We start from the raw sequence: 22695 nt of genomic DNA on the forward strand, positions 1-22695 counted from the left end.
GACCTGAGAGTCCAGAAATGAACCCATACATCTTTGGCCAACTGATTTTCAACAAGGACGCCAAGACAATTCAATGCATAAAGAATAATCTTTTCAACAAATGATGCTGGGACCACTGGATATCCACGTGCAAAATATAAAGTTGGATTCCTATCTCATCCCATATACAAACGTATAAAATGGAATAATGATCTAAACGTAAGAGCTAAAACTAGAAAACTCTTAGAAGAAAACATAGTCACATATCTTCATGACTTTGAATTGAGGGGTGATTTCTTAGATATTACAACAAAAGCACAAAAAGAACCCAAACTACCTTTGATGAAATACAATTTTATACCCACTACAATGACTATAATCAAAAGACCAAAAGCAACAAGTGTTGGTGAACCTGCGGAGATGTGGATAAATTGGAGTGATTACGCATTGCTGATAGAATGTAAAAATGGTGCAGTTGCTTTGGAAAACAATCTGGCAGTTCCTTAAAAGATTAAACACAGAGTTATCATTTAACCCAGCAATTCCAGTCTTAGATACACCCAAGAGAAATGCAAACATACACAAATGTTCACTGGCAGCATTTATAATAGACAAAAAGCTGTGGTGGGGGTGTGTGGAATTCAAATTTATTTATCAAATGTACTGATGAATGGATACATAAAATGTAGTATATCCATACAATGGAATATTCATCAGTAAGGAGGAATGAAGTCCTGATAGCTGCCAGCCACAACACGAATGAGCCTTAAAAACATGCTCAGGGAAAAATGGCAGTCACAAAAGACCATATATGATTCAATGTATGAAATGTCCAGCATAGTAAAATCTATAGAGCTAAGAAGCAGATCAGTGGTTGTCTAGGACTGGTGGGATGGCTTGGTAAAAACTGCTAATAGGAAGTGACTGCTAATCTGCGTGAGGTTTTTTGGTGAGGTGGGAGAGCATGACGAAAATCTTCTAAAATTGATTGTGGTGATGGCTTCCCAATTCTGTGAATATATTGAAAACCATTGAATTATACACTTTAATTGGATGAATGTTGTAGTATATGATTTATATCTAAATAAAACTTGTATTTTTAAAAGATTGCGTCAATTTCAAACTCAATTCTTATGTATGTTATTAGTCCCAAGATGAGGGAGGCTGTTAAACAACCCAACAAACAGTTTAATTCTCTAAAATATGAAGTACAAAGCTGTCTCAGTTCATAAAAATCTTAGTTTCAGATACATTAAAATATAGCCATGGTCACAATGCTAATATGTAGCAGCATTAATGGTAGTCCTGAGGCTGCACCTCTTGTTTATACTTAATAAAAATATATATATAAACTTTTTTTTAGCACAATATGTTTTTGGGATATTAGACCACAGAAACCTTTAACCCCCCAAACAACAGAGAAAAAGAAGGAAGAAAGTATTGAAATTCCTTTTGATGTGCCATCTACTTTTTTGCATCTAGATCTCTCCTGGAAACCTCTCACTAAGGTAAGTAATGTGGGGTTTAGTCCATCCTGTTTGCATAATACGCTATTTACTTTGCATTCATAGACATACATACACACACACACTCTCTGAAAGTAGAGCAGCTCAAATTAACACAAGACTGTACAATTTGTGTTTATTCAACCAATAAATTCCTTGATTGAGAGGACTTTTAGTTTTACTTTAGTTTTAATTGATACATGTTATTGTATATATTGCATAATGATTTACATAGATTTACTTCGAAAAGTTGATAGTGAAGAAGTATATGGTTGCGGGCGTAGCTGATGTTTGCGATATACAGAAAAAGGGAACAGAAAAACATTTCAGTCATTCTAACTGTGCCAATAACAATGATAGGTTTCAGAGTTCCTGGGAAAACTTCAAGCTCTCATTATGTTTTAATTATTATTTTTGGATTCAGGGGGTACACGTGCAGGTTTGTCCCATGGTCATATTGTATAATGCTGGGGTTTGGGCTTCTGTTGAACCCATCACCCAAGTAATGAACATAGTACCCAATAGGTAGTTTTTCAACCCTTGTCCCCCTTTTTTCCCTCCCCCACACAAGTTATTTTGATGTCTCTTTAGATCCAGGCAGAAATCAAAATCATCATGAACTCAAGATCGATATTTCATATATAAACAAGCCACAATTTCCAAATGGTTTGTGTAATAATTATTCAATTGCATGTCAGTTGCCTGAAACTTGGTTGGTACTCAAGTTAGCTCAGAAAAGCTAGTTTTCCTCCCCACTGTAGCCAAAATTCTGCATATTTTGCCTATCAATAGAAGGAACTGGTATTGTTCCTTCTGTATGTTTTTGGGATATTAGACCACAGAAAGCTTGATAATACCTATGCCCAAACAAAACTGAAAATTAACTGAATGAGAAGTTGTTTGTATTTATCTCACATGGCAGAGCTTTAAGAAAAGCAGTTTTAATTTGAGAAAAATATGGCTATGGACAAGATGTGTGTGGAAAATATAAACAGACTTCAAACTTAATGGCTCTCTTTCTTTAGAATGTCTAGTTTTAATTTTAAACTTAATACTTTTCTTCTGATTTATAAATATCACAAGAATTATATTATTTTGTATTTGCTCCCAATGGAAGAGAGAACATGGAGGAATAAGAATATTGCTGAGATAATTGGGAAAGAATTGGAAAGAGAAGATTATAAATTTGGGGGAATGGGGGTAGGATCTACTGAGCTATGAATCGTTCAAACAAACAACCCCAAACTCATCTAAGAATAATTGCATAGCATGTGGACAAACATCCTGAAGCAAAAGAGGCTGAGGGAGCTGTGAGGGAAAACTGTGAAGTGTGACAGTTGCTCTTTCCAGCCACCAGGATGCAGTGCAGGCCCAGGGCCTTCTGGAACTCCAGTGCATGTGTGCTTGGGAGGACTTGGAGGTGGCCAAGCAGATGCCAGGTCCCTGCACAACTTTCTGGAGTCTCACTTAACTGAAAGATTTAGGGAACAGGGTAACAAGTTATTATTTTATAGTAAGACTACTAAGGATGTATTATGGAATACAATACAAGACATTTTTCAGAAAGAAAATGACACATGAGAATTTGGGATGTGGAAATGTGTCCTCAGACCAGCTCCTTTCTGTAGCTGGGTTTAGAAGTGTGGTTTAGGTGCATTCCATGGAGAAAAGAAACTAGAAACTTGAGGGAGGAAAGGGGAGGAAGAAAAAAAAGGCGGTGGGTTTCCTTCAATATGGGAGCAGAAGGGAAAGGCAACAATAAATTACCCAAGGATAATTTCAGGATATGTGGAAATAATCTTTGCTATATGTTCTCCCAAAAGTTAAGGCTGTCCAAGGGTGAAACAAGTTTAGACCACTGTCCAACCAAGATAAGCCTGAATGAAGACCATCTTCTTTGCAAAACACAAGGTAACTGCTTTTGCTTATTTAAAAAAACAAAAACATTTACTAGTTTGAGTGTTAGTAGCTGATTATGAGTAACGTGAGTTACTCGCTAGGATAGTCTAATTTGTAAAAAGAATACAGAAAATCAAACCCTCAAATGTGGAACTTTATAATGGCAATAATAGCTATTGCCAACACATTAAAATCGCCTATACACAAAAAAGATTCAGTTCATTTCAGCTTCTCAAATATTTATTGAGCACATTTATGTGTCTTCAGAAACTCATTACATTAAAAGAAAATGAAGCCCACTTTAATGAATATGTTATATGCTCAAAGAATAATGCTATAAGATGGAACACATCTGAAATCTAACAAAATAAGTTATGAAGTATCAAGAAACAAATTACCATTCTCAATTAGAATATAATTTTTAAAAATAATATTTATACGGCACCAAGGTAAAACTGAATAAAGAAAGAAAACTGACTTTTAAATCTATCTCAACTCAACCCACACATCTTTGTTGAAGTAATTGAAGGGCGCACATATAAGCTGTCAAAACTATTAAGATAAAGGTATGCATGAATATCGCACCTGGAGAGCAATGCATAATGAAAATGTTCGAGAATAACTAGCAATTGAAATATTTCCCAAACATTTGCCTTATCAAAAGGATTTCCATTTATAAATTTTTCAATGTTCCGTTAAATGATAGGATATCTAAGAACAACATGTTACACATACCTAATGCCCAGCTTGAGCAAAATTTCACTTTGAAGTCGTGTTTTATTGATATAACCCAAAACCTCATGCTAAAAAAAAATTGAATCACTAAACTTTTATAGACATTTTCAAAGCATTATTAAAACATTGAATGCTGTTTCTCTATTAGGGCCTGCTTCATTCTTGAGGGAATCTAATGGGAGTTTTCTCCTTCTCCGCCTCTCCTCCTCTTCCTTCTTTTCCTACTCTTTTGTATTCAATCATTAGTTTTAATGTATTGCATTCCAGCCATGGTTCAGGTACCATGCTACTATTGCACATGCTTTCATTCATTTAACAGATATTTATGAATTGCTTACTTTGTGCTAGGCCCCAGGGGTATGATGGTGAGCAAAAACAGATGCTAATGATCACAACAATCTACAAGCTGGGAATTTTCATTACCATTTTATAATTAAGAAAACCAAGGCTGAGAGAGGTTAATGTAACTTGTAAAAAGATAACTTTATTAAGTGTCCTAGTATTATTTTTTAACCTAATGAAAACAGGTGGCCCAGAGGATGTGACTACCTTTATCCAGTTTATAAGAAGGATATCATTACCTCTTTTAAAGTGTGAGGGGTTTTTATTCATTTTTAACAACCACACTGAGGTATAATTGACATACAATGAACTGCATGTTGTCAAAGTGTTCAATTTGATATGTTTTGACATATGTACACACATGTGAAACCATCAACATAATCAAGATAATGAACATATTCACCATTCCCAAAAGTTTATTCACAGAGGAATTCCCTTTGGGATGCTTCCCTCCAGCACCTCCCTCACTCCCAGGCCACAACGGATCTACTTTCTGTCACTATACATTAGTTTTCATTATCTAGAATTTTATGTAAATCATACAGTATATACTTTTTTTTTTTTTAAGAGATGGAGGCTCACTCTGTCACCCAGGCTGGCGTGCAGGGCCATAATCATAGTTCACTGCAGCCTCTAACTCCTGGGCTCAAGCGATCCTCCTGTCTTATCCTCCTGAGTAGCCAGGACTACAAGCATGCACCACCATATGCAGCAATCTGGCTTCTTTTAATTAGCATGATTATTTTAGAATTAATTCATGTTGTCTGAATGAATCCTTTTTATTACAGAGTGGCATTTCACTGTATGGATCACAACAGTTGTTTATCCATTCACATGTTGATGAACATTTGAATTTTTAGTTTAGGCCTATTACAAGTAAAGCTTCTACAAACATTCACATACAAGTCTTTGTATAGACATATGCCTTCATACTTTCCTGGGTACATCCCTAGGAATAGAATGGTTGTATTATATGGCAGGTATATGTTTTACTTTTTCAGAAACTGCCAAAGCATTTTCCAGTTTTACCAGTTTACATTCCCACTAGCAATGTATGGAGAGTTCCATTTTCTCCACATCCTTGCCAACAGTTGATATGGTTAATCCTTTTAACCATTCTAAAATATACATAGTCAGATCTCATTTACACTTAACTAATGACTTAAGTTGTCAAGCAGATTTTCACGTTTTTTTGCCACCCGTATATCTTCCCTGGTTAAGCGTCTGTTCAAATATTTTGCCCATTTATCAGTTGGGTTGTTTGTTTAATTTTTATTTTTGAGACAGAGTCTTTCTCTGCCGCCCAGGCTGGAGTGCAGTGGCACGATCTCGGCACACTGCAACCTCTGCCTCCGGGTTCAAGTGATTCTCATGCCTCAGCCAGTTGAGCACCTGGGATTATAGGCATGTGCCACCATGCCCGGCTAATTTTTGTATTTTTAGTAGAGACAGGGTTTTGCTATGTTGGCCAGGCTGGTCTCGAACTCCTGTCCTCAAGCAATCTACCCAAATCGGCCTCCCAAAGTGCTGGGATTATGAACGTGAGCCACGACATCTGGCCTGTTTGTTTTCTTATTATTGAAGTCTGAGAATTCTTAATATATTTTATATACTAGTTCTTTCTCAGGACCAGTGATATGTGATTTTTAAATATTTTCTCCAAGTCTGTGATTTGTTGTCTCATCTCTTAGCAGTCTTTTGAAAATCAGAAGTTTTTAATTTTGAGGAAGTCCAGTTTATCAATTTATTCTTTTATGGATCATGATTTTGGTGTTGAATTTAAGAAATGTTTGCCTATACCACAGCTGACAATGTTTCTTCCCAATTTTTCTAGAAGTTTTGTGGTTTTATAGTTAGGACTATGATTTCTTTTGAGTTAATTTTTGTAATTGGTATATGTTATGGATCAAAGTTCATTTTTTTTGTATATGGTATTCCCACACTATTTGTTGAATACATCATCCTCTTTCTACTGAACTGCTTTGCACCTTTGTCAAAAAACACTTGTCCATATATATGTGAGTCTATTTCTAAACTCTATTCTGTTCCATTGACCTATCTTTAGAGCAATACCACACTGTTTTGATTATGCTAGCTTTATAATTTGTCTTGAAATTAGATAGTGTTAATTTTCCAACCTTTTTTTTTCAAAGTAGTTTTTGACTGTTGTAAGTTTTTTGCTTTTCCGTGTGAATTTTAGGAACAGCTTATTATGCATAAGAAGCTAGCTGTGATTTTAACTGGATTATATTGAATCTGTAGGTCAATATTATGAGAATTAGCATCTAACAAAATGAGTCTTTTAACCCATAAACACAGTATATCTCTTCATTTATTTAGGTCATTAATTTCTCAGAGATGTTTTATACTTTACATTGTACAGGTCTTTCACCTCTTTTGACAGGTTTATTTCTATATTCTTCATATTTTTTGGTGCTCTTGTTAATGGTACTTAAAATTTTTTAATTTCCGATTGTTCATTGCCAGTGTATAAAATTACAATTTGTATCTTTGTTTTTTTTTTTTTTTTTTTTTTGAGATGGAGTCTTGCTATATCACCTGGGCTAGAGTGCAGTAGTGTGATCTCGGCTCACTGCACCTCCACCTCCTGAGTTCAGGCGATTCTCCTGCCTCAGCCTCCCGAGTAGCTGGGACCATAGGCATGCGCCACCACACCAGGATAATTTTTGTATTTTTAGTAGAGATTGGGTTTCACCATGTTGGCCAGGCTGGTCTTGAACTCCTGACCTCAGGTGATCCACCTGCCTTGGCCTCCCAAAGTGCTGGGATTACAGGTGTGAGCCACCACGCCTGGCCTATAATTTATCTTTGAATATTAATTTTGTATCCTGAAATGTTGCTAAAATCTCTTACTAGTTATAGTGGCTTCTCTTAGACATATCGAGTTTTCTATATAAATAATAATGTCATTGCAAATAAAGACAGTTTTACTTCTTTTTCAATCTGGATGGTTATTTTTTTCTTACCTGATTGCACTGTGTAGAGCCTCCAGAATGTTAAATGAAGTGTGAGAGTGGACATCCCTGTTTTGTTCCTGATCTTAGGGGGAAGGTCATTTTATGGCCATGATCTGCCTCCTGTGTAAATTGTCAGCTTTCAAGACTTTGAGATCAATTATGGTATTTTGAATTTCCTTTGATCACACTGCCAACTATCCACCCATTCTGGCCAGACTTGGCACTCTTAACTAGAATATACTCATAAGGTTCTTGATCACATTTTGATTCTTGATCCTGTACTGGTTTCTCCTTTGACTGTGTATCACAAGTCCTCACTATCCCATTTTCTCTTGAGGCCTGTTGAGACTTAATGTCAGTGTCTGGTACCCTGTCACTATCTAGTGGCCAGGGACCACCCACCCTTTATCTACCATTGTAGGTCCATGACAACCCATGCTCGTCTAAGTGGTCACTTTAAGAAATTCTGTATTTATTCTGATAAGGAAACCCTTGCTCTAAATGCTTTTGGAATTCCTCTGTTGGAATAGCCTTTAGAGCCTGACATATATTCTTCTAAGCAATGTGGCATAGCAGCCACATTGGAGTTGATGGTCTGGGTTTAAATCCCAAACCCACAATGTATTATTTGACCAAGTCAAATTACCTTACCTCTCTGTACCTTAGTTGTTTTTTTGCTTTTAAATCCATGTGAAAATAGAGTGAGGAAGATTAGGGGAGTAAATAGTAAAGAGAACTACCTTATAGGGTATTGTGAAGATGAAGTGAGTTATACATGAAGCTCTCAGAATAGCACATAGTCAACACACAGCAAATGTTAGCTACCATGTGTGAGACCTTGCTTAATCTCTTAATCTCTCTGAGCCTCAGTTTACTCATCCTTGGAGGAGGATCAATGCATAACCATCTTGGAAGTGCTTGTGAGGATTGAATGAAATGGTTCCTATAAAGCACACACTTTAGTGCCTGGCATGTAGTGAGCATTCAATAAATGTCAGTTGCTGTTATTATTACTATCTCAAAGGATGGGAAATCCATGACCTATGAGGATGATTTTGAATCTAAGTATCCAAAGTTATTCCTGTCAACTCTGAATAAACGTAGTTAATAACATTTTTCCCTGGCCTCACCTTCTTTGACTCTACCACAGCCATCCCCAGCCTTTTTGGCACTAGGAACCAGTTTTGTGGAAGACAATTTTTCCACTGGGTGGTAGGGGGAGGTGGGGGTGCAGGCATTAGATTCTCATAAGGAGCATGCAACCTAGATCCCTTGCATGTGCAGTTCACAATAAGGTTCGCGCTTCTGTGAGAATGTAATACTGCTGCTGTCTGACAGGACATACTACTCAGGCAGTAATGCTCTCTCGCCCGCCTGCTGTTCATTTCCTGCTGTGCTGACCAGTTCCTACCAGGCCATGGACCAGTATCTGTGGCCCAGGGGCTGCAGACCCCTGCTCTACACATTAAATGCTATTAACTCAGCCCGTTTTCTTGGAGCTCACACTTCTCTTAGCATTTGTGATTTTCCTATCCTGCTACTTCTTCTGTTTTTCCTCCTCTATCTCCTTTCCTGGCTCTATTTCACCTTGCTGCCATCTACTCATGAATATACCTTGAACTTTAACTTCAGCTGTGTGCTTTCCTCATTGGTAACACAGTCTACCTGCACGGGTCTAACTTTTATTTCTGCCGAGAATTCTCCATCTGACACTTACTGTCTCCTGGGTTTGAACCCAGTCTACCCTATCCAAGTCAATGTGTCCAGAACAGGATTGATAACTTGAGTCATTCCTGATTCTCTCTTCAGGCCTCCACTTCCAGTCTCTCACTCAAGATAATCATGTTTTCCTTTACATTTATCTCACCTTTGCCTCTTCCTTTTCATTATCAATTGTAACCCTATAGATCAGGGTCTTGTCTCCCCTTGTGAGACCAGAAGGCTCCACACTTCTAATCTTATACCCCCTCATTTAACATTTTTAAGTACGGATTCTCAATGTATGTATATGTATTTATAAATGATATATATATTCTACTTCTCTAATATATTTGTGTACATGATTTAAAAAGAGAGGAACAGATACCGAGTGAGAGTGAAGAATTTGAAATAAATATTTTAATGATTTTAATTGTATATATTAAATGGGTACAAAATGCCTTTTTGCTCTTCCTACATGTATTATAAATAATATCTTTTAATGAGAATACTGTGATTGAATATGCCCAGTCATGTTTGAAATTTTGGTTTACACTTTGTAGTACAGCTATTCAAAGATCTAGTTCGATGTTTGGCTCATTTTGATACTCGTTTTTGATGTCTGTCTTAGTGGGAAAAGATACCTCTCAAAACGTGTAGATCCCAAACAAAGAAAGTATTGGTTGACTATACCAACTAAATCATTTTTTAGTTTTGTCCAGAATTATGCTAAAGATTTTTTTAATGTAATATGTCTTTTTAGTACAGCTGAAGTTTTATTCTCCTGTTTTAGTTTTCACTTGCCTGTTTGTTGGTTGGTTTCATGATTTTTTGTTTCCTCTTGGGTAATATAACTCAGAAGACATATTGAAGAAGTGTGATGAGAGGAGGGTTTTATGAGCATATATTTCTCTTCCATCTTTCCCAGGAATTGAATATCATATTTTTGAAAAACTAGTAAGTTACCTGGAAAAATGTTTAGGACATAGCTTTAAGAGAATAGAAAAGCAGTATGTAAAACTGAAATAGTAGATGATCCAATTTTCTTTTTTTAAAGTGGATTCACAAGAAAAGTCACAATACTTTAATATTATCTCTGGGAGACATAATAATGGATGATTTTGTTCTTTTACTCACGCCTTTCTCTGTTCTCCAAAGCTTAAATAAATAACATTTATTAATTTTAGATTACAAAAAGACTTTTAAAACAGAGTAGTATCAAATACTTTTAAAAAGAAATAGGTTGCTGATGATGTTTGGTTTCAGCCCCTGAATTAGCGATGCTCTTACACTATGTGCGTGTATAGCTAGAGCTATAATACGGTACAGTCATTGATGTTTGGTTTGGAACAAAAAAGGGTTCTTTTGCTAAATTAGAAATTTAAAAATGCTTGGACTTATGCCTACTACATTGGGAAAGGAATAGGGCAAATGTAGGTGGCAAGGGGCAGAAAATGTAAACTGTCTACATTTTAAAAGATGTTTCACTATAAGTATGTACTCCTTCTACCCACACTCCTCTGAAAGACAAAATGTTAGCACAGAGCAAAACAGCGAAGGCAGAAGAAATGAACCCATACCATAATCTGGAAAGTGGGGTGGCCAATCTTCTCAAGCCAATAGATGACTTCTGCACAAAGTTCTTCGTGGGAACAGAGGTAAATTTGGATTATCTGCTTTTAAAATTAATACTTATTTATACTGAAATATATTATAACAATATCTGTTGTACATTTTTGCTATGTAAAGACATAAAAGTTATACCATTTTCATATTTTAATATGCTTGTTTGCATTAAATATTTTTAACTTTGATACCTCATAAATTCACCTTTAAAATGTTCCTGAACACATGTGGAAAAATCTGTAAAACTGCATACTTTTAAACTAATAATATATTGTTCTATCTATAAATATTCATCAAATACCTTTATCATTTGGAAGAAACCATACTAAGTGTTAGAGATTTACTAAGAAACTATACTGCTTTGTTGGGCTAACACAATCTACGGAGATTGTGTTTACTGTCTTTTTACAAAGACAGTAAAAAACTCACTCAATTCAAAAGATAAATAACAATTGGATATGATAATGATAATGGCTACCATTTTCTAAGGACATACTGTAATAATAACCAAAGTGAGCTCACGTTTACTGGACATTTTCTATGTATCAGTGTCTGTGCCAAGTTATTTTCCAAATTATATCCCATTTAATCCCAGTAATCCTGTAAGGTTGATATTATTATTGCCATTTTATAAATGAAGAAATGAGTCTCAGAACTTTATCTACAGTCATACAGAGGCAGAGATGCTCTTTTCACTCATGACTCTCATTCCCTGAAACACAGAGTATTTTTCCCAGGTCAAGTCACCATGGAAAGAGGTCATAGCTCAGTCTCACCAGAATGCAATCTACGTCCACCCTTTGGTATGAAGAGGAAAGTAATCAATTCCACAAGCTCCGGAGAACATGATTGCGTCTCAGGCATAGCACTGGGTGCAGGGATCAGAAGTGAATAGCATGGTCCCTCTCTCCTCAAGGCACTTTCTGCCTAGTCAAGGAGCAGACACATGTTAAACATCAACACCAGTCCAGAGGCCATTCCAATAGGAAGAAGGAGGTTGGGGAAGGTGACTCACAGGCTGGTTGGACGTTGGAGGTTGAGAAGGAATCTCAAAGATCGGGTTGAGAGTAAAATTTCAAGCAGAAATAACAGCCTGAACAATATTTTGGAGTTATGAAAGTCCAGGATTTGTCTGGAGATAGTGAAATAGTTTGGTGTGAGAGATAAAGGTATGTCTAGAATGCTTGGTTGGAATCCAATACTGAAGGGCCTTTCCTGCTGTGTTAGGTAATTTGAGTTTCATTTAGTAAGCAATGGGATACTACCAAATAAATATGTGCTTTATAACTTGGGTTTCACAGCAAAGTTTAAAAAATTGTTTTAATTGTGGTAAAATATATGTAACATAAAATTAATCATCTTAACCATTTTTAAATGTACAATTCAGTGGTATTAAGAAACTCCTTTCCCAAAGGTCAATAATCTGTTGGAAAAGTACATTCGTATTGTACAGCCATCACCACCATCCATGTCCAGAGCTTTTCCTCATCCCAAACTGGGCCTCTGTACACACTAAACAATAACTCTCCCTTCCTTTCTTTCCCCACCCACTGGTAACCACCATCTACTTTCTGTATCTACAAATGTGACTATTCTAGATACCTCATCTAAGTGGAATTATACAATATTTGTCTTTTTGTGCACCAAAGTTTTTAAAGCAGGGGAATGACACCATCAGATCAGATTTAGAAAGATCAATGACTGCAAGATCTTAAAGCAGAAATTAAAGCATGATACCCCCTGCTCAAACTCTTCAGTGACAACTCAGTACAACATGAATAAAATCCAGACTCTTCACACCATGGCCTATAAGATTTGTCCGCTGCCTATCTCTCTACCTCATCTGCACCAACCTCCCTCTCACTCACTGTGGCAGCTCTGCTTTTTACTTTTTTCTTTTTTTTGAGATGGCATCTCACTCTGTCACCCAGGCCAGAGTGCTGTGGCACTATCTCGGCTCATTGCAACCTCCACCTCCCAGGTTCAAGCAATTCTCCTCCCTCAGTCTCCCAAGCAGCTGGAATTACAGGTGTGTGCCACCACGGCCAGCTAATTTTTTCTGTATTTTTAGTAGAGACAGTGTTTCACCATGTTAGCCAGGCTGGTCTTGAACTCCTGACCTCAGATGATCCACTCGCCTTGGCCTCCCAAAGTGCTGGGATTGATTACAGGCGCAAGCCACCATGCCCAGCCTTTTTTTCTCATTCTCCTAATACAAACTCTTGCCTGCCTTTGGAGGCCTTGCCCTAATTGGAATTTCTTTACTCATCACTCAACAGATACTCACTATGCATTTAATATATGCCAGGCATTGGTTTTGACCCTGGGGATATAGCAGTGAACAAACAGACAAAATTCCCTGGCCTCGTGGGGTTGGCATTCCAGTGGAAGGTTCTACCAACTTGTGATGCAGCTGATCCATCTACTTTGGATAGAGATCTTCAGGGAAGCCTCTCTAGGGTCTCGACTGGCTGGCATGGGGCGAGGGAAGGGAGTGGAACCCTGCAGGGAGAGAAGCCAGGCAGGCGGTGATTTCAGGTGGGCCAGCCCAGAAATGAAAAGGGCCTGAGCAGTGGGGCCAAGAATGTCAACACAGGGGTTGGGGAAGTGGAGTTGGGTAACAGAATTACAGAAGTGGCTAGAGAAGGATGTAAAGGTTTGCAGCTAGGTTACTTCAACACATATTTATTAAATTGATTCCAGCTAGTCCTCGTTGACTTGGTTCAATTTCATTGTTTCATGTACTGGCTATGAGACCCAGGAGATATGAGTAACTCTCTTACAGGATTCTGGTGAGGGCTGAGGGTCACATCCATCAAGCTCCTAAGAACGCTGGCAAGCACTGAGTGCTCAAGAAGTGGTATCCCTGAGGGTGATGTGCAACATGGCCATGGATTAGCAAAACATGTACCCATCTGTCTGCTTCCTTAGACTGTGAGGACCGTTAGTGGAGAAAGGGCTTGTCCTTGGATTTGGAATTTCCAACACCAAATACAGTCCTTGTTTGTTAAATGAATTAGCATAGATGAATAAAAGCTCAGATGGGTGAATGAGTGACCTTGTCCCCAGTGAGTTTATCCTTCACTTTGCATAAATCAAATGTGCTGTCATCTCCCCTTCCTTGCTACAGATCCCAATCCATCCCCCATTTTATACAAACTCCTGTGTTTTTCTCTTCTCATCCAGTGAAGAAACAATAGAATTAGGAGACTGCATGGGGTGACCTAGAGCAAGTCATTTAACCTCTCCAAGTCTCAGTTTCCTCATCCATCCGATAACAGCAAGGGACTAATTATTTTCTATAAACTTCTCCCACCTCTGTAATTCATCGGTGCTCTCTGTCTTTCCCCCTTGCATGACTGTTTCTTCCTCTTCTTAACATCAGGTTCATTTGCCTTCCCCACTCCTTAAAACAGCCATGAGGCAGAACAAGAATACATATAACTTGCTATTTTATTTAGATTGAACTTTGTGTTTCCTGTTCTCAACCTGAAAAGTAGTAATTACTACCATGTATGCATTCATAGTCCCACTTTCTCGCTTATTCCACAAATATTTATTAACAATTGACTTTCTAATGGGCTGAAAAGTAATCACTGAATAACATGGGCTGATCCCTCCCTTTATGGATCAACAACAAAAACTTTGGATGCCCGGTGGTTGGGACTCTTGTCCCAGATGGAGTATCTGCAGAACTAACATGTTCTCCACATCATTATATGTGGATAAAGACACAACAAACTCATTGTTTCTTCAATATAAAATTGAGTACTTATTTTGAGGCTTTCCTTCTCCCCCACTGGATCAAATTACTTGATTAAATTGACTTGTTGTTTTGCAGTTGTTTTGGTTAACAGTCAATCTTAGCACATGAGTGTGAGGTCTTTTGTCTCTTAAGTTGTCATTGTACTGATCAGGAACCTGTAATATTTTTAGGAAGGCGAAGTGATATACACAGATTGGAAAATGGAAAGAGACCCTGAAACTGGCCGATTTATGCGTAAGTTTTGTGATTGCCCTGTTATTAATAAGATGTTCCTTTTAATTTAAACTACTGAAAGGAATCTTATGCAGTACAGAATCAGCCTGGTCTTGCTAATGGGAGGGAGGGCTCCTAAGGTACTGACTAATAAGGTGAAGGCCTTGAATAAGCCCCATAGTCATCACCTGGGAACTTCTGAAAACACACATACAAATCTTAGATCCTACCCCAGGCCTACTGAATCAGAATCTGGATTTTAATAACATTTTCCAGGGTGTTTGTTTTCATGGCAAAATTTGAGGAGCACTGACCTATATGTTGCTTAAATGACTGAGAAACTTGAGTGATTTAATTTAAAAATAAAATCCTGTTTCAATAATTCAATAACTTGATAGTTCATCTATGTGGAAAATCTGAGTCAGTTAGATTACAAGCAAAATGTATGATAATCTAGAAGACCCCAGCAGAGTACAGGAAAAGGGACTGCAGGACCCTCCTTTGAGGCTAGGACAGGTTGTGTCTTTATGTCTGCTGCTCCCAGGACCTGGGCCTCTGAAAAGCGAGCAGAAGCATGTGGGTCACATTCAGGTGTGAGAAGGAATTGCAGTCAGGAATACAGGCACCCCAATGAGCAAAGCTCCCTATCTCTAGCAAGCTCAGAGCCTTGGGGTTCACTACAATTATAACTACTCATTTTAAAGCTTTGAATTTTGTCATAGCATTAAAATATATTTTAATGCATTTCACAGTTTGGGATAACCATAAGCAAAGGAAGAGGTAGCTCCTGGGACTGCTAGGCAGACAAAGGCTGGCAAGAAGGCTTCAGAACACCGTGAGGGAGCAATGTGGTAGAGCAGCTGGATTCTTTGCAGAAGGGTATCTGGTCAATCATGTGAGTGGAAGTGTGAGTGACTGACAGGGGCCAGAGGTCAGAGCCACAGCCTATAGGGGACAGTTATTAGAGCTCAGGTCTTCACCTGTAACCTCCTGGCCTCACTCCTACTGAGTGTGGTACCAGAAATCAGAGTCTGTCATAAGATCTGAGAAGACTCTCAGTCGTGCCTCCAGGGTAGCCATTTAATCTTGCAGCCAAAATACTCCCACTTTCTTCCCTGACTGGAACCTCAAATGTGTGTTGTTGACAACAGTGAGGCATTGAGAGAGGATTAGATGGATTCTAGGGAGGGCCAAGTGCACACACAACAGAGACTGATTTTCCACTTTCCATTCAATCCCAATTTCATGATTTAAAGCTGAACTCAAAATTAGATATTGGATATAATGAATTACATTCAACTTCTTTTATGCTTACTCATATATCTATTTATTCAACAATTAATGAGTGTTCATTGTACACATACTGCAAGCTAGGCATTATAGAACATGAGAGCAGTCTTACCATGCCCCTGGGACATGAGCTGAGGACCTGATGCCATGACTTGGTTGTGCACAGGGGACACTGATTCCTCCTGGCCTCAGAGATTTTCTTGGGGTGCCACTTCATCCTACAGCCAACTTCTAAACTGCTTTAGAGGGGGCCCATGACAAACAGGTTTTTAAGAAGAAACTTCTAAGAGACAGATTACCTTAACTGAGATGTGTGTGATAAGGAAGCCCAAACAAACTTTCCAGATGTTCTAAGTGACAAGCCAAGATAAATGCAGGCTGAATGATGGCAGTTGACATAATCATGTCATATACTGTTCTCACAAATCGGCACATGTCATGTGCTAGGCACTTTCTATGGATAACTCATGTAGTCCTCACAGCAGCCCTGTGGGTAGCTACTGTAGGTGGCATTACTAGAATTTGAACACAGCTAGTTTGCTCTATGTTGCCTCTAGCATTAGATAATGGCTTTGAAAAATGGCTTTTTCATTTTTTAATAATAACCTGGTCTGGAGGCTCTGGCAGTCCATTTAATAATTTAAGGACAGCTCCATTCATTGCTGAATGACACTAAGGTCTTTCAAAGGACAAAAGAAAGAAAAAGTTTTTATGGGCTGAGAGCATCTAACGTTATTTTAAAGTGCAGACATTAACGATTGTCAACATTGCTATCATTGGTAATTATTTCAGTTCTTAGAGGGCTCTGCTCCCTGGAGTGAGGTGGTGTCTAAGGAAGCCTCACTAACGCGGAGGGCAAACCCAGGCTCTGAGAAACAGAAGCAGCAGCAAGAAGAAAGCTGCTGGTTTCCAAGGGTCTTGAGCCTTACCAGGAATCTTCTAGATCACTTCAAGATGGCCTCAGAAGTATGTCTTCTGTGCTCTCTTCAAGCAAGGGGTTTGGTTGGAGGAAAATTAGCCTTTTTTTTTTTAATCCAGAAAAGCTACAATTTTTATTTATTTTTACTTAAAAAAATGTTTTAACTGTGGTAAAATAAACATAAGCATAAAACTTACCATCTCAACCAATTTCGAAAGTATGGTTCAGTGGTGTTAAGTACATTCACGTTGCTATGCACTCAATCTCCAGAATTCTTTTCTTCTTGCAAAATGGAAACTCCATACCTATTAAATACTAACTCCTCATTTGTCCCTGGTCCCCCAGCCCTTGGCAAACACCATTCTACTTTCCGTTTCTGTGAATTTGACTACCCTAGAATCATGTAGTATTTGTCTTCTTGTGACTGGCTTATTTCATTTAGCATAATGTCCTCAAGCTTTATCCATGTTGTAGAATGGATCAGAATTTCCTTCTCTTTCAAGGTTGAATACTATTCCATCGTATGCATATACTACATTTTGTTTATCCATTCATCCCTCAAGGGACACTTGGATTCCTTCCACATTTTGGCTATTGCTAATAATGCTACTGTGAACTTGAGTGGAAAAATACCTGTTTGAAACCCTACTTTACAAGCTTCTTACAAGATTTAGTACATCTTTTTCTGCTTAATGTGCCATGAGTGTTCTGCAGGAAAAACCCCATCTCTCACATAGCAATTAATATGATAAAATTCAGAAAACATTAGTATAAAGTGGCTGGACATTGTGGTGTGGCCTTGACAGCCATATGTTTTTATGGTCATGCCTGGGGCATAGGGTTGTGGGTAACAAGAAATTAGGAGGATTCAGTTCTGCAGCCAACTCTCAGGGAGAGGAAATCCAAGCAGAATCCTCCTGTTATCTGAGTAAAGAGACCAGAGAAGCAGGAAGACCCTGGGACCTGGGGCAGAGGCTAAAGTGAACTCTTGATCTTAACGTTTGAACCTGTAAGGCTTCCCACTTGCAACAAATGGAAGGGCTGTGGCTCTTGTCAGAAACGTGGCTGTTATTCTCAGCATTTCATCTCTGTCTTCCTATTCATGCTGTCTCCAAGTCCTGTCAATTCTAGCTCACAAATATTTCTTGATTATCCCTTCTTCTCCCTTGCATCTTAGTCCACGCCACCATCCTCTCTCACCAGAACTGCCACTGCAGCCTCCTCTGCTTTTACCTGCCTCTAATCCATTCTCCCCACAACAGCCAGAGGCTCTTTCAGAAATGTCAGTCAAATTGTCTCACTTGGAGACCTAAAGGACCCATTACAACACTTAGAATGTAATCTGAATTCCTGTCTTACAAGGCCCAGCATGGCCTGGACCCTCCTGGTCCCTGTTTGTTTCATGTCTCACTCTAAGATGACCAGATTGCAGTCGGGGTGCCTTCCTCAAGTGTATAAAAGCACTAAACACTTCTCTCCTCAGGACTTTGGTGTATGTTGTTTCCACTGTCTGGAACGTTCCTTCACACCAAAATCTTCCCATGTTCAACTGCTATTCAGGCCTACATGACGCATCTTCACAGAAGCCTTTTCTGACCCTTCAGTCTAAATTACAAATCCCCTTGTTATTCTTACTTGTAATATTTTTTCCTTCACAACACTTCTCACAATTTTTACATTGTATACTTTCAGATGTGTGTATTGAAATTCTATCTTTCCCACTGGACTGCAAGCTCCTTGGGGGCAAAATCATGTTCATTTACTAACTGTTGTCTACCCAGCCAGCTACAGTACCTGCTATTACATGTAGGCAATCTATAAATATTTATTGACTAATTGAGTGAATTAATGAATGAGTAAATGAATAACACAAAGTATTCATTTGAGCTTGAAAACTGGCCTTGATGGGATGTTCCCTGGACATTCCATAATAACAGAAGGAGCCATCCCCTGACAGATCTATTCATCCCAGCTGGTCTCTGGTTCTCCACTCCCAGACGCCATTCATGGGGCCCTGTCTGTCCATTGGAGGTCTGTCCATTCTTCACTGCAGGAATGCAAATAGTGTTATTAAAGATGAGATGGCCTTCTTTCACTCCAACAGCAAAGAAGCCAGTGAACCTCCACACCATTCATGACGGAATTGTCCACACTATTCAGAGATCACCTTTCTACGATGACATTATTCTCACGGTTGGGGGTTGGAACGTGGCCATATGGAAAGAAAGTGTTATGGTAAGTTGCCTGCAAAATGGAGGTGTGGGTGTGTGATCCTTTGTTATTGAGAAAGACAAGAGCAACTGTTATGTTCTGACATAATAGTACCTTTGGGACACTTTTTAGAGAAATTAGAACAGATGGCGGGGACACCAGCTTGTCAGCAGAGCCACTGTAATCCTTTTGAAAACACAATCATTTGTTTTTCCTTCCTGAGGGGAGAAAACAGTTTATAAGTTCCTTGTTCTCTGAAACTTAACAGTCTTGGAATATCTACTGTGGGCAGTTGACTTCTCTGGCATTTTTGGGGGGGTGGGGGCCAGGGTCTCACTTTGTGGCCCAGGCTGGAATGCAGTGGCGTGATCTCTGTTCACTGCAGCCTCGACTTCCCAGGCTCAGGTGATTCTCCCATCTTAGCCTCCCGAGTAGCTGGGACCACAGGTGCACGCCACCAAGCCCAGCTATTTTTTTGCGTTTTTTGTAGAAACAGGGATTTCACCATGTTGCCCAAGCTGGTCTCAAACTTCTGGGCTCAAGTGATTCACCTGCCTCGGCCTCCCAAAGTGCTGGGATTACAGGTGTGAGCCACCACACCTAGACTTGACTTGCATTTTTTCCTCCCTGGAAAATACAAGATGCGATGCCTAATTCTGATTGAAATGCAAGGAGAAACTCTGGGTTTGTCATCTTTCCCTCTGCACCAGGAATATGTTAGCAGGTTCAGAAAGTGGGAGTGAGTAAGCTGAGGGTATGTCAGCAGGCAGAGCCTCGCCTGTCCAGGGACAAACAGTGGTTAAAGGGAGGCAGCAAGAGTGTGGTCAGGATTAGGAGAGGGGCTGGATCTAGGCAGATAGGAGCTAAACTGCCAAAACCTAGAATGATTGATAAAATCCGGTGAAGCAAGGGTGTGGGGAAATCAGTACTTTTGGTGGGATTGTAAGTTGACATGTCTCTTTGGTGAGCCATTTGAGATTATCAAAGCCTGAAACTATATATATATGTTTTTATGCATATAATTTCATTATATCATATTATATATGGATATGTGCATATATGTATACCAACTTTGACATATATGTGTGTATGTATATAGGCATATAATGTGGATATATATACACACATATATATGTTTCAAAGTTGGTATACATATATATGTAGAAGTAGAACTGTTAGGTTAAATATATATACATATTAAATAAATATACATATATATTTAACCTAACAGTTCTACTTCTAAAACTCTAACATATAAAAATACTCAAAAACTGTATATTTATCATTGAAAAGGATTTAGAAACTACTTAAATGGCCATCAACGGAAGAACTTCTGCTTTATGCCAATGTACTTCTGTATGTTTGATTTTTTTTTTTTTCCTACAATTAGTAAGTTTTGTAGTTAAAGAAAAAGAAAAAGGAAATTCAGGCATGATTGTCCAAAGACTATGCCAGGTCAGGAGTTTGGTTATAGAAACTCAAGGTGCTGGGAGAAGTAGACAAGAAGAACAAGTTTGAAATGTCACCTCCACAGAGTCCATGAATCTGTGACATTGTTTCTTCACAGGAAAGTCTCTTATGCATATATTGGAGGGTGGGAGACAGCTCCATGATTTAGTGTAGTCCCTGCAGATATAAGTAGGCAAAGGAGCACCCCTGGTCAGTAGATGAAGCCTGAAGTGGGTAGAAAGCACATTCTGTTCTTACTTTTGAAAACCTCCCAAAGAAGACAGATTACCCCATGGTAGAGAAAAGAGAGGATGATTGCATGATGCTTAGATGGTCTAAAATCTCTTCCTAGTGTATTTATAGGCTATCAACTGCTTCCATCTGAAGTCACTTTATATGAGAATTTGCCAATTCTGCTGTCGATTTTCAACATGCAGTACACAGCTGGAACTGGCAGACTTTTCATTTGTTTTACTCTCTACTGTTTACTGAGCTGTTTCCATGGGAAGCAGATATCTGACAGCAAAATAAAGGCATAAGCAGAATGTCCTTATAATCTTTACTTGTCTAATGTCCACCAATTTCCACAGAAATAGTCGTAAGGTTAGAAGCAGTAGTGGGTTTAGAAGCGGGACTATTAGAAACTTCAACAACTTAATTGGAATGTTTAAACTTTTCTGAAAAGCAACTAAAAATGGCTTATGAAAACAGGGAAGAAAAGCTGGTGTTATGTAAAAACCCTACAACAAAGAGAAGTAAGACTTCCTGTGGGCATAATTTTGTTGTTATATGATCATAGCTAGCTTGAGTTGTGCTTCATAGTGAATTTCCCTCAGATAATAACAAAATCTTGTCTTTTTAAAAATTTGTTTAAAGACTGGACCTCTCCTTCAGTCATGCTGTGCACCAAAAAGGTACACCTCAGGCCACTGGTCCCTGACTCGGCCCGGAGTTTTCTATATCGGCCGAGAAGATGGATATATTGATATCTGGGACCTTCTGGAGAAAACCCATGAACCGGCCCAGTCTCAAAACATTTGCATAACTATGATCACCTGCATCAAACCCTGGATCTTTTCTCGTATGTTAATTCTAACTAAATAAACTAAGTCATTTTTGGGTAACTCAGGAACATCTTGACATTCATCCGAAAAGCCTCCAATGTTTATTTCTTAGTTTTTTGTTTTTCTTCTTGCTCATCCCTTCTTATCCCTTCCCTTCTCTTCCTTTCCTTTTCATTCTCCTCTCTTCCCTTTCCTTCCCATCTTTCCTCTTCCTTCTCCTTCTCTCTTGCTCTCAAACCTTGGACACAACCTGAGCTCTTCTCACTGTTGCCTCATCAAGAATGATTTCTGAGACATGTGTCAGGCAGAGGCTGGTTTTGAACCACACAATGGGAAACATCCTTCTCCTCTTCTCCGGGTCAGACAGGGTGAGCCCTAGATCTTTGTGATCTTTTGCTGTTTTTTTTCCCAGATGGAATAAATTTTGTTTCTTTAATTTTCATTACAAATCATATTTTTAATATTATATCACTTTTGTGGTTCTCCCCTGGCTAATATCAAGCAATTCTCTTCATAAGATAAAATTATTATCTGGGGTTATATATGTATGTATTAAGCTTTAACCTGTGAACCAACTATGAGGAAAAAGTACTATATAACAAAGCAAGCATAAATTCAAGGATGTGTCTATAGAAATGTGATGTATGTCTTTTGTCTCCATTTTTTTTTTCTGTTTCACCCAAGTAGTAATTTCTATGTAAATCCAGTATGTTTGCCTCTTTTTATTTTATTTTAATTTTTTGCAATGACATCTTGCTGTGTTGCCTGGGCTGAAGTGCAGTGGTGTGATCAATCCTCCTGCCTCAGCCTCCCAAAATTCTCGGATTATAGGGGTGAATCACTGTAACCCACCTGCCTTTTTTAAAAGAAGTTTTCCATTGTTTCCAAAGGTATACAGCATGAAATTCTCTTGCTATCCATTTCTCAGAAATTTTAGATTTGGAAACTCAGTCTTCAGCATCTTGAGTGTCACATTCAGACTACTGCTTAGCCATATGTACCACCCAAGTATCTTTTCCCA

The 22695-nt window shown here is 38.5% G+C and overlaps 1 protein-coding gene across 1 annotated transcript in view; it reads left to right on the forward strand.

Moving 5' to 3' along the window:
• The window catches only part of WDR63 (WD repeat domain 63), a 74568-nt gene that overhangs the window by 46177 nt on the left and 5696 nt on the right, over nt 1-22695 (forward strand). Inside the window, exons 15-20 of the mRNA XM_025401514.1 lie at nt 1343-1487; nt 3308-3395; nt 10664-10794; nt 14699-14762; nt 19055-19185; nt 21487-21691. Coding sequence (XP_025257299.1) covers nt 1343-1487; nt 3308-3395; nt 10664-10794; nt 14699-14762; nt 19055-19185; nt 21487-21691 — 764 coding nt within the window. The remainder of the gene's footprint in view (nt 1-1342; nt 1488-3307; nt 3396-10663; nt 10795-14698; nt 14763-19054; nt 19186-21486; nt 21692-22695) is intronic.

This window comes from Theropithecus gelada, chromosome 1, assembly GCF_003255815.1.
Source record: "Theropithecus gelada isolate Dixy chromosome 1, Tgel_1.0, whole genome shotgun sequence".
NCBI lineage: Eukaryota > Metazoa > Chordata > Mammalia > Primates > Cercopithecidae > Theropithecus > Theropithecus gelada.